Source organism: Drosophila persimilis, unplaced genomic scaffold (assembly GCF_003286085.1).
Source record: "Drosophila persimilis strain 14011-0111.01,24,50 unplaced genomic scaffold, DperRS2 tig00000900-arrow-arrow-pilon, whole genome shotgun sequence".
NCBI classification, from domain to species: Eukaryota; Metazoa; Arthropoda; class Insecta; order Diptera; family Drosophilidae; genus Drosophila; species Drosophila persimilis.
In genome coordinates this window covers 297,868-309,913 of record NW_020825369.1, presented here as the reverse complement: position 1 = coordinate 309,913, position 12,046 = coordinate 297,868, and the positions used below count along the sequence as shown (strand labels likewise).

The 12,046-nt window shown below is 44.2% G+C and overlaps 2 protein-coding genes across 2 annotated transcripts in view; both read right to left on the bottom strand.

Moving 5' to 3' along the window:
- LOC6601953 (frizzled) overlaps positions 1-12,046 on the bottom strand; it is a 90,964-nt gene that overhangs the window by 30,468 nt on the left and 48,450 nt on the right. The window lies entirely within an intron of this gene.
- Positions 9,300-9,711, bottom strand: LOC113566769 (histidine-rich glycoprotein). The gene has a single exon (XM_026993823.1). The coding sequence runs from the start codon at positions 9,634-9,636 to the stop codon at positions 9,319-9,321; it is 318 nt and encodes a 105-aa protein (XP_026849624.1). The 5' UTR covers positions 9,637-9,711; the 3' UTR covers positions 9,300-9,318.

The following is a 12,046-nucleotide window of genomic DNA, read 5'->3' as shown; positions in this document are numbered from 1 at the left end:
ACATCAATCAGCAACTTCAAAAGACTCTGGCACAAAACGATGGACATAATTAAGATTTCTTGGAGCTACGTGTAGATTTGCCCCCAAACAGAACCGAACCGAACAGAAAAGAACCGAAACAAATTAGTGGCAATGAGCTAATGAACACAAAACACTTCAACTTCAAAGACCCATCATAGACGACCATCTGCCATTCATCTTCTTCAGCTCTACCACAATTTCCAGAGCTGTCGGCGATCATTTCCATTTCCATTACGAATGGTTGAGTTCTATGGATGAGTTCTGTTGTAGTTCTGTAGTTCTGTAGTTCTGTAGTTCAGCATTTCCTCATTTGCCTCCAAGCCAATTCTCAGAAACACACACAAATCAGACGACGCGATGGCGGCATTTCAAAAAAGGGCCTCCAACGTGTTCCCCGCAGACACAGATACAGATACAGACACAGACGGACAAGATTTTTGCTCTCATTTGAAAATGTGGCATTAAACGTACAAATTTTGCATGGTCTGCGGGGAATGGTGGAGGTGGAGATGGAGAGACAGCAAATAGTTGGATGGATGGATGGTTGGATGTTGTGTCATCGCGTCTGGGATTTGGACAGATACAGTGGAAACACTTGAAGATATTTCGGATCCTCTTTTCCAGTTGGTTATATATTAGAAAACTATTTGCATTTTGTAAGCCTTTGTGTGGCTTTCCTAGTCGTTCCCAAAGGTCATGCCCCATTCCGCTATGATTTGCGTACCCTGATCCCACTCCACCCTTCTGTTTTTTCTCTCTCTCTCTCTTTGATCTTTCTTAATGGACAGCAACGTTTGCGTCTCATTCAAACAGAATTTATGATCTGCGGCAGGGAAAGAGTGCAAGTGAAAACGAAAACGACTAACGACCAACGATCCTCGGATTCAGATTCAGATCCAGATATGCACAGACGATCAACGGAAGCCCCAGAGCCATGTATGTGTAATCAGTAAGCAGTTAATACAACAAGCCAATTAATTGAAAACAAATTGCCCATTAATTTGGCCAAATAACAAAGACCTATAAAACGATCGTCAGGAGAGAGAGCGAGGGAGAGAGAGAGAGGCAGAGCGTGCGATCGGTAAACGAAACCAAAATTCACTTGGCCTGGCGATCGCTTCGATTAAAGTCCATTGCGGAGTGGAGCGAGGGAGCAGATAGATAGACAAACAGACAGAGACAGAAAGGAATGGAGAGAGGGAGAGAGGGGGAACAGGGGATCGTTATGAGTGGTACAAGATCGCTTGATCAGATCTGCAGCAACAGCAACATCAACAACATCAAACAGACGGCCGCTTCAATGGCTTGATTAATGTGCCCCACATCAATCAGAGTGTGTGCTGGGGCTCGGGGGTCTCGGGGGTCGGGTCTCGGGTCTCGGGCCTCGGGTCTCTTGCAGCATAAACACACAAATCTTTAGCGGGGCGGCGCCGCACAAACGATTCCGAGAGTGTGCTAGAGAGAGACAGCCATAGGGACACCCACACAATTCCTGTTCGGTTCGAAACGAGCCAGAGCCAAAACCAAAACCAAAGCCAAAGCCAAAGGCTTTGTCAAAATAAATGAACAAACATAAATCGGGTAACACCAAACAACAGACAAAAACCAAAACCAAAACCAAAACCACAAAGTTTTACTCAAAGGAAATCTCTCTTCCTCCCTCCGCCGAATTACAAAGTGACGACTGATCGAGTCAGCAACAGAAAATAGGTGGAAAAAATACTACATACATACATATATACGAGTATAAAAGAAAACAATAACAATACAAAGACTACAGACGGAGTTGCTTAGTTTAAAGATCACGATCTTCCACAGTCTTTGGAACATTTGCCAAAATGAGCAAAAACCCCGAGCAGGCGCAACAACAACAAATCACGTTTGTGATCTTGACTTTAGACATCAGACCGACCTGAGCCTCAGTTTCAGCCAGAAAAGAGCCACAGAACACAAATGAAATAGCCCCAAGCCCCAAGCGAAACCGAACCGGGCGAAATATAGCCAAAGAAAAGTCATTTAAATGGCTTGGAGCTGCTCCCAAAGTGGGAGTCTTTCTTGTACTCGTATATTCTATAGAAATGTACGTATATACTCGTATGTATAACCAAATCTCAAGGGAAACATTTGTTCAGGCCTGAGCAAGAAGTAGGCAGAGGCGGTGGTGTACAAATAAATCCTATATATTTATAGGATCAGGGGATTATTTGTTCGGCTGCAAGAATGAAGAGATATCTGAGAGAAGGGGCAGGATTAATGGAAAAGTCAGGCTACAATCTACAGATCTACTTCCCACTGAAATTGGTAGTAAATTGGCGGTAATCCGATACTTTCGATCCCCTTTCGATCTACGGCCATGTGCTTAGGCCTAGACAAGTTCTACTTGTTTTTTTTTTTTGGTTTCTTTCTTTCTTTTTTTTTGGTTTGGTTTTGTTTTCTTTTCTTCGGTTACACTCTTTTTTTAGGTTGTTTGTTCGTTAGCTGTTGTGTGTGTGTGTGTTTTTTTGTTTGTTGAGCAAAGTGTTGTATTTGCTGTATTCCAGGCTGTAGTTGTAGTTGTAGTTGTTCTTGTTGTAGTTTGTTGACTGCTGGAGCGATTTGGGTAACATGACAATGAGATATTGGGAACACTGCTACCACAATGGGTTCATTTGGGTGTCGGTGCTGCAGAGGCTTCAAGGTACTCGGACACGTACACAGAGTCCGTACGGTTTCCGATTTCGGATTTCGACTCGTGAACTTTTCAGGCTCGCTTTTGATGGATTTCCTGGCTGCCTCTGCCACTGCCACTGCCACTGCCTCAGTGACTAATAATTTCCCGCAATTGTTTGCTGCGTGATGAAAATCATAAACCAAATTTGGTATTCAATTGGGAAAATACGCTTAATTAAAGACAGACCGGGCGGTGGGCGGAGGAATCCCTTGAGAGTTCCTCTTCCTCCTGCAGCCGAAAAAAAAAAACCCATAAAGAGGGAAATAATTTTCCAAACAAATGGAAGACAATCAAATGAAATGCTCCGCCTTTCAGCCTGTCAGCCTCTGGGCCTCTCGTCCTCTCGCCCCCTTATTCTGGCACTTAACTGAAAGAGGAAAATGGCAACTCATCAATTTTCCACGTGTGATTTATTAACTAATTTGCCTCAACCGCATTTAAATGCGCTTTTCACACAGGCACGTACCACAAACAGAACGGCAACGGCAGGAATGAGGTGGGAAAGAGAGAGCTGAAGACACGTGGAAATTCATTAGACAAAAGTGCCTTTCATTTTCTCGTTTTTCACATTATTAGCGCAGCTCAGGGCTCAGTGGAGGGAAAGCCGTGGGGCGGTAGGTGTCTCTGAACCTCTTGAGAAATATGCGAAAAACATGAACAGCGACGAACAAAAAGAAAAGTGTTTAGGCATTAATTATTTGGATCGAATCTCTCAGGGAAATGGGCAGGGATCCCTGAATAATGGGGATTAGCGGTTTCGCAATTTCCTATAATTTACAGCGAAAGCAAATGATTTTCCCCTGAATGTGGCAAATAATTCATTGAATATTCTGGCAATATGTATCTGAAAGATACATTTCGAGTAAGCAGTCGCTTGTGGGAGGCCCCTCTGTCTCTGCTTTTAAATATAGAAATAACTTATTATTGATTCAAAACTTTATCCCCCTTAAAAAATGTACAACACATTTTATTTTCGATTTTTTTTTCTTCATATGTATCGCCGCCCCCATGGGCTAATTTCATTTTTACGACTTTTATGCGCCGCGAATTTGCGTTTTAATGTATATTCGTACGTATTTTTGTTGTTGCTTATTTTTTGTGGCAGATTTTCTTTTGTCTTTTTGGCTCCAGACTCCGCTCGGATGATTTATGGGGAGATTTCTTTGAATTTGAATCGGGCACCCTCTGCAGTTGGTGGCCCCTTCGAATTGCTCCGCTCTGCATTTGGCGTTAAAAATATTGCCAAATTGCCATAAATTTTATTGTATTTTGACAAGTAATAAAAATGCAGGCCACAGACCGAAAGAAAAAATGAAATGAAATAAAATAAATGCAAGAAAATGCATTTCGAGGGAAATCCGAAAATGTACAATGGAAATAGGAGAAGAGGGGGAAGAGGAAGGGGAAGTGGAAGAGAACCCATTTTGTAGCTAATTTGCATTTTATGTACCCTAAAGAGTGTTCGCTGAGGCAGAATAAAGACGTTGACAAATGCCAGTTTTTGGTGATTCGTCTTCGGTTTTCGGTCGTGGTCGTAGTCGCCTCTTTGTTGAAAGATTTATCGGGGGGAATTCATTCGCTTGGGCTACCCAGATGGTGTTCCTCAATGGGTTTCTTTGCCATTCAAAGCTAATTAGCATCATCAATACAGTGGTCCGCATTATAGTGGGCCAGGCGTTTTGTCTCTTGGCCATTACCATTTGAAGTTATCACTCAATCAATGGGATTGTAAATAAAAATAAAAATCATCATAACAGAAATCCCCCTATAAAGTTACATTTAAAATTCAGTTTTAAAATGGCAACTTTGTGTCCAGTTTTGGGTTTGGTTTTTTACTTAGCCAGAAGTGGGGCATAAAACGTTAACGATTTCGAGAGCTGAGTTCTCTTTTTATGAGTGGGTCGGCCGTATATACAGTATATGGTATGTATAGGGATGGGAGGGAGCCCGGAGCCCGAAGCAGGTTTCTGCAGCTGGTTTACGGCTTCACGTAATTAGGGCTATGTTTTACCGATTACCGATTAAGCCTATTCCCAAGGGTTCAGAGGTTGATTCGATCGCTTGCAGGATCCCAGTTGAACCTTAACTAGTTTTTCGTTCGCCCGAACTTAACCAATTCCTTGCCTTTGGGCCCCAACCATTTAATAGCCACAGTATCCATTAGCTTGTTTATATTAAAAAACGAAAAACGAAAGAAAAAAAAAACTTCCCATATCTTGCATAATCGACAATATATTACCCACACAGAGACACACACACACGCACAGACACTTGGAGGAAAAGTTTTTCAATTTTCCAAAGACCCAAACACTCGTCTCGTACACCAAAAACAAATCCGAAACGCTGCGTGTAATTATCATAAAGCGAAATCTCGTAGCGCCAATATGAAGCTCATAACTTGTCCAAGACCCAGGAGTCCGGGCTTGGAGGTTGTCCGGGAGATGGGGTCTGAGGGGGGGGGGGGGGGGGGGGCTGGAGGCTGGAGTCCTACCCATTTGGTGGGGTTCATAACGATGTAACTTTCAATTTGCGTAATTTTCAAAGTGACTGCGAGGAAGAAGCGTGGCCAACTGATCCCTCACCTAATGACTTCTGCCGTGTGATGCTATGAGAAATGGATGCCCGAAAGTCCACGTCCACGAGGAGGGAGGCCTGCAGTGGGGCGTGGCGGTGTCTGTGACTGTGTCTGTGTCTGTGTTTGTGTTTGTGTGTTGAGGTGCACGCTTGTCATAAAATGCCGCTTATTATGTTGGCTATTAATTTTTACAGCCTGGACGCGACTATGGGGACCCAATGCCCCAAGTCGCCTGTGGTTGGTGCGGTTCTGAGATCGTCTTGGCTGGGCTGGGCTGGGCCGGGCCGGGCCGGGCTGGGGAAAAGACTAGAGATGGGCAAGACTAGAGATGATAATGGGCATGTGGACTATGGACTATAATTGCTGAGGCATCAATCGGTTCTTTGGTTTGCAAACTATCGATAATAGGAAGAGCCCCAATAAGTGTTTCGTTAACTATCGTATCGATCGTCGGTCTATCGCCTGGACGATCCACTCACGGCAACGCTCCCATCCCTAGCCCCCAGTCGGAAAGGCAGGAATCTTGTTGGCGCTCCATGGCAATTTATGACAAGCAGGCAACGCTTCTTCTTTCCTTGGCCATGGTCATGGCCGTGGCCGTGGCCGTGGCCGAGGACCCCGGCTGCCATGGGTTGCGTTGCCTCTCATATCGCGGCTTCTATCGCAGATGTACAAATTTATTTTTGCGTTTGGATAGAGCCGAATGGTGCCGTGTGGAGGCTAGCAGGAGGCTAGCAGGAGGCTAGCAGTCCGGCCTGGACCGGCCCATCATTAGTACTAACAAGCGACATTACGCGGCTTTAGTTTGGGGCTAGTTTTCGGAATGCGTATTTGATATGGTCTTGGTCTTTGAGCCGCAGCAGTCTTAGCCTTTGTCTCTCCTTTGGGTATGTTTATTTAATGAGAACTTTTGTGGAATTTTTATTGCCCCATGCGGAGGATGGCCCCGTTCCCGTCCCCGTTCCCATTCCCGCCGGTCCTCGAGTTTTGGGGCGGAGTCTGTCCGCGTACTTATCGTATTTTTGATTTTTCATGGGTTTATTATATTATTTCGATGTAATCGTATGAGTTGGTCCAGAAATTGGCTTTGATTGTTATGTGAATGGACATATGATTGGTCCCCCCACAGATGGTTACGTGGCTAATGGGTTTATTCTCTATACTATTTTGCTTCTTTATTGCCCTGCGTACTCATATCCGACTAATCAGATCCGATTGATGATCTGTGCCTGAACATTTCATTACTTACTCTATTCGTAATTATGTGGGTACAAGAGCTTAATGGGCTGCGACTGGATTACATACCTGAAAGATGGAGAAAAGTATGAAATTAGTTGGGTAAATACATTTTGTTTGATTAGAGACTGCAGAACAGAGCGAATAGAACTGCAAACTGGTTTTCTCTGCCCAAAATACTCGCACTTTCCATTTGGAAAAATAAACATAAGAATATATTTCAAACAATTTTCCAAGTACAATGGGCTGGCAATTCGTGTGGAAATTATAGCGTGACTGCCGGGAGACTCTTCAGTGACTCAACAATATTTCACTTTTATTGTTGGCATTTTCATGCTGTTGCATAATCACAGACTGTATCTGATGGATGCCCTGCCACCTGGCCATCTCTTCCCATGGCAGTGGCAACTTCTGCCTCTCATTGTCTTCTACCGTCCCTCCCACCACCCATCGGGAGTGCACACAGATCCCATCGCTCAGCAGATCCCAGGGAGAGCCAGCACTGGGCCATCTATGTAAAGTAAACATTTTAATTACGAAAAAAGCCAAAGCAACTTTGACTTGACTTTTTCCACTTGTTTCGTCTTCAACTTTTCAGGTAAACCGGGGGGCACAACTCCCCTCGCCCCTCTGTCCCCTCTTTACACGTATAAGGCCGATGTTGTGCCTGACTTGCCATATAATTAAATACAAATAACAATTAAGATATACGAAGAGCTCAGCCGCAAGTTGAAGTTGAAGTGGGGGGGGGGGGGGGCTGGCTGGCAGCTCCATTTGCGGCTGCGAGCACGGATCAAGTCGGGCCAAAAACATAATTTAAGTTTTTTAATTAAAAGCAACCGACTTGCTTTGAGAAATGGTTTTCCAGCCACGACATTTATGAATTGAGACGTTAATTGTCATCCACTCTATTAGATTCGGGGGTTCGCCTCTGTTCGCTGCGGTTCGTCAATTGCCGGGACAGGCCTGTCCCATGAAATTGTCAAAAAAAAAATATATATCTATCTATCGAAATACATATATCTTTGATAGGCAGACCGAAAATAATTTTCATATTTAATTGACAGTTTGGGGCTGGTCTGAAAGAGAGTGCCAGTGCCTGTGCCTGTCAGTGCTACCAATTCCATTAGCGCGACTTGTCAGCGGAGTAGCGATAGTATTACGCAAATACCCTTTGATCGGAGAATGCAGAGAATGTACCGATATTTGATCCGAAATTTCGGTTTTTACTTCTCGCTCACTCTCCATTTGATTTTCCCTTGTGTGTGCGTACGTTTTCTTGCTTTACACTGAAAAAAAATGAATTGCAGATTGAGCCAAATAAAAGAAAATATTCATTGCATAACCAAAGGCACACGAACTCCTCGTATTATGTATTGAGTCATTTCAGAGACTGCGTTCATTCGGAGTCGGCTAATATTCATCAGAATTCCCACTGAAGGATTCGTAATGATCGAAAGTATTAAAAGGGGCATGGGTATAGCTCTGATTTGATGAACACTGTGGATTCGGTCAGTGCTCAAATTGTATCTTTTATATATGGTATCCCTTAGTCTAGGCTACGCATATTCTCGAAATTTACGAGTGTTTCGGCTCTCTTCCCGCCGCCTGGCTTTGGGGCGTTTTGGTGTCTGTCGCTTTACTTAATGGCAACATGTTTTACAACATTATTAGACAGGCCGAAATGGAAGCCAGTTTTTTGTTTGGTTTTTCGGTTGCAGACCAACCACTGGCGAATTTTAATTACCAATATTTTCCAGGTGTCGATACCCACTCGACCCACGCCAGGGGCAGCATTTTGCATTTTATGACAGGCCATATAACCCACAGACAAAACACACACACACACTCGTCTAGGCCTCGTACACTCGTGTATAAATCTATTGGCAGAAACCCACTGTATATGGTAGCTGCTGTCTAATTAGCGTTTTGTGACAAGCAGAGAACAAAAAAAAAACAACACTTTGAAATAGTTTTGTAATTGGCAAACATTTTGCCTGACCCGAGCGGAAATTATTTATTTAATTTCATTTGTATTTATCGGCTTTGGGCTTAGCAAATTGATTTGTCGTCGCTGCCGTCTGGTGGTGGGTGGGTGGTCTGGTTCCGGGTCGGATCTCGGGTTCTATATAAGCCTCTTATTTTTCCAAATTTTATCAATTGAGAATTCTTTAAAAATATGACAGGGCATTAGTAAGCAGCTTACCAACGTCTCAGCCCAGCCAAATGTACATCTGTATATTCTGACAAGTCCGAGAATTCGTTTAGGGTGATTTCTTTTTCGTACACATCACAGATATAATGATAAGATAGGGTATTTTTGTGTGTGCTCTTATCTTGATTGATTGGAACTAACTTGGCAAGAAGCGGCTTGTCTATTTGCCCATTTCCAATCAGATATCGATGGGGGTAATTATATAGTATATAAGGTAAGGGCACTCCCATTAATTACCGAATATTAACTACTATTTTCGTAGTATTTTTGTTCGAGCTATTCATATTTTTTCCAATTTCACAATGAAAGATATTTTGAGAATTTTGGTTTGATAAATATTTTTTTTGTTGTGTTTTATTATTTTTTTTTGTGGTTTTTTTTTTATTTTTAGTGTTATACAAATTAAATTCGTTTTATGGAAAAAAAAAAATTGGGCAATCACTTATCACTCCACCAGTAGAGAAGGCAGGAGGCATTATGGGGCATGAATCATCGGCCTTGGCTGCCTTCATCACTAGCCTGGCAATGGATCACTGCTGAGCCTTTCATCACTACCCTTTGCTAGCAGTGATGATGATGATGATGCGATGGAGGGCCGTGGTGATGGTCAAAGTGTCCGTGGTGCCCATGGTGTCCGTGGGGTCCGTGATGTCCGTGGTGGTGATGATCGAAGTGGTGTGGCGGCGGTCCATGGTGGTGGTGGTGGTGATGATCGTAGTGGGGCGGCGGTGGAGGTCCGTGGTGGTGGTGGTGGTGATGATCGTAGTGGGGCGGCGGTGGAGGTCCGTGGTGGTGGTGGTGATGGTGTCCATGACCGCCCATACTCAGGCCAAGGCTGATGCCGAACAAGCCTCGTTCCTCGTGATGTGGTGGCGGCATTTTGTGGTTAGATTCCTTCTTTTTTGTCTAGTGATTAATTCCTTTGTGTATGGAGACCTCCTCTCCGTGGCTGTAGAATGCGAACTGTGCTTTGAACCTGACGAAATGCCCGCTTATATACATCATACAAGGGAATATCGCTTGTTGTGTTCCATTTGTTCAGATAAGATTACTTCGATTGCTGTATCTTATCGAGAGGCAAGTGCTGCCGGTGACTCAATTGGGGATTCACTGTACTCTAGCACGCCAATCGGATCATAAAGATGGTTGTATTATTGTTCATATCCATGAGTAATACCCACACTTTGGCACTCCCTCCCTTTGCGGGTACTTTCCATGCCAGTAATCAAATATATTGAATACAAACGGATGTTTAGAACACACATAACACTCCTCTGCCGTTTCTGCCGTTTCTTTTAGTTTGGACCGCGAGGTGCTCGCATGAAAGCGAGTGAGAGCGAAGAATACTTCTACTCTTTCCGCCTTATTTACCAGATAGAATAGGTAAAAGCGTGGCCGCACCGAAGTGTATATACCCTTGATATCCCATTCAAAGCAATACAAGTACGAGTACCGCTTTGGGTGATTGCCATGATTGGGTGATTACATGAAAATCCCTCGCATGTGCTCATGCTCATTTCCGTACCGGGTGTTTGCTGCTTCGGCTCAACAATAATCGTATTGATTGTGAGTAAAACCGCAATGAGTAAACGTCAACTAGTCTGATTTGATTCATTTGCAGCATTGGTCGACGCGCTAGAGCTCCCAGAGCCAAGGGCCAAGGCCTCTTCCGGTGGGACTTCTCGGGTTCGGCCCTCTTGGGGTCTTGAGTGATTTGGGTGAGTGACTCAAATGTGATCTTATTCATGATCCGAGTATTAATGAGATTTTTGCAGATCTCTGTACGAAACGTATGACTAATTTTGGTATACTCTCAGCCAGGGTATGGAAAAGCGTGGAAAACGTGGAGGAACGGAACCCGGAAAAACGAGGAAACGAAAGCCAGAACACACTGGAGACCCCAAACAAAACCCAAGAGGGAGACAGCGGCAGAGAGACGCCGATGGTTGGCTCTATGGAAGGAGTCTGTCTGCCGGCTTTATATGGAGATTGGTTTGATGGGCTTGAGGTTCTCTGTTGCGCCTTCGCTCAGTAGCTCCCTGACTGTCGCTCTCTCGCTCTCTCTCTCTCTGTCTCGCTTTGCTTTCTCTCATGTGAAAGCGACTTTAGTGCGTGACAATAACTTTTGCCTTTGAGCCTTTTTAATGGTGTACGGGTACGGGTAAGGGGACGGGGCTTATGGGGGGGGTGAGCTGCGGTGGGGCTCTGATAAACTGCGTTAGAAGTTATAAAGCGATTAGAATGTGTCTGGAGTGTTTCTTTGGGGGTTGTCAGAGACAGAGACGGCGACAGCGACAGCGACAGAAAGAAAGCAGGAAAAACTTTGCTCCTGTATCAATTTAATGCTTATTTAAAGTGCGAGCACAACCCGAAACAGCGGGTGGTGGGTGGTGGGTGTCGGTGGTATATGGGAAATGAATGAAAGAGGGAGGGGGAGGGGGAGTGCCAGTGCCAGTGCCTTGGTCGGAATGCAGGTAATACATAAATTTGATTTTATCTACTTGCGTTTGAAAGAACTTCTGCAAAAAGTTTGATAATACATTTTATTAGCTCTGCAGAATAAAAATAAAAAAACGAGGACACAGTAAACCGAAGGCAATGGGGGGGGCGGGAGGCGGGAGTGTTGTAACTGGAGAATTCGGGAAAGAGAGCTGTGAGAGGAGCGTGGAATCAAAAGCATCTTTGAAAAGCTCTTAAAATTATCTTCTTGGATTATTACCACTTAGTATTCCAGCCACCCCCACCCCCACCCCATTCTCATACAGTTTTTATCATTCCATTTCTCGCATATCTCTCCCTCAAATATATCACGGTCTGACTCATGAGCAAGCAAAACACATAAACCCCACAGGAAAATCAGAGCCAACCAGATTCAGTAAATCGCAAATTTTCTATGCATTTTTTCGCCACTCCTCCTCCTCTCCGTCGAGGAGCCAGACAAGCAAATATATGTACATTCCCCGTATATGTATTATATATGTATGTATATAAAAAGAAACCATAAAAAATGCAACAGACCATAATAATTTCAATGTTTTTTTTTTCTTTTTTTGAGCATTTTCTGCTTTTGTCGCAGCTTTGCTCAGCGTTCCCTTTCCAGCTCCAGCTCCAGCTCCAGCTTCAGCTGCAGCTCCACCGCTCGCTCCACCGCTCGCTCCATCTCCAGCCCCATCGAGGATTCAGGGTCTGACTATGCAAAAATGCAGCAGCCAAAAAGCATATAAAATTATTATGTGACGAGGAACGTGAGGCAGGGACGTGGCTCGGAGGCCTTCCTGGACTCGGCCAA

Excerpts from the sequence above, each read along its gene's own strand:
- LOC113566769 (XM_026993823.1), bottom strand. The coding sequence starts at position 9,636 with ATGCCGCCACCACATCACGAGGAACGAGGCTTGTTCGGCATCAGCCTT.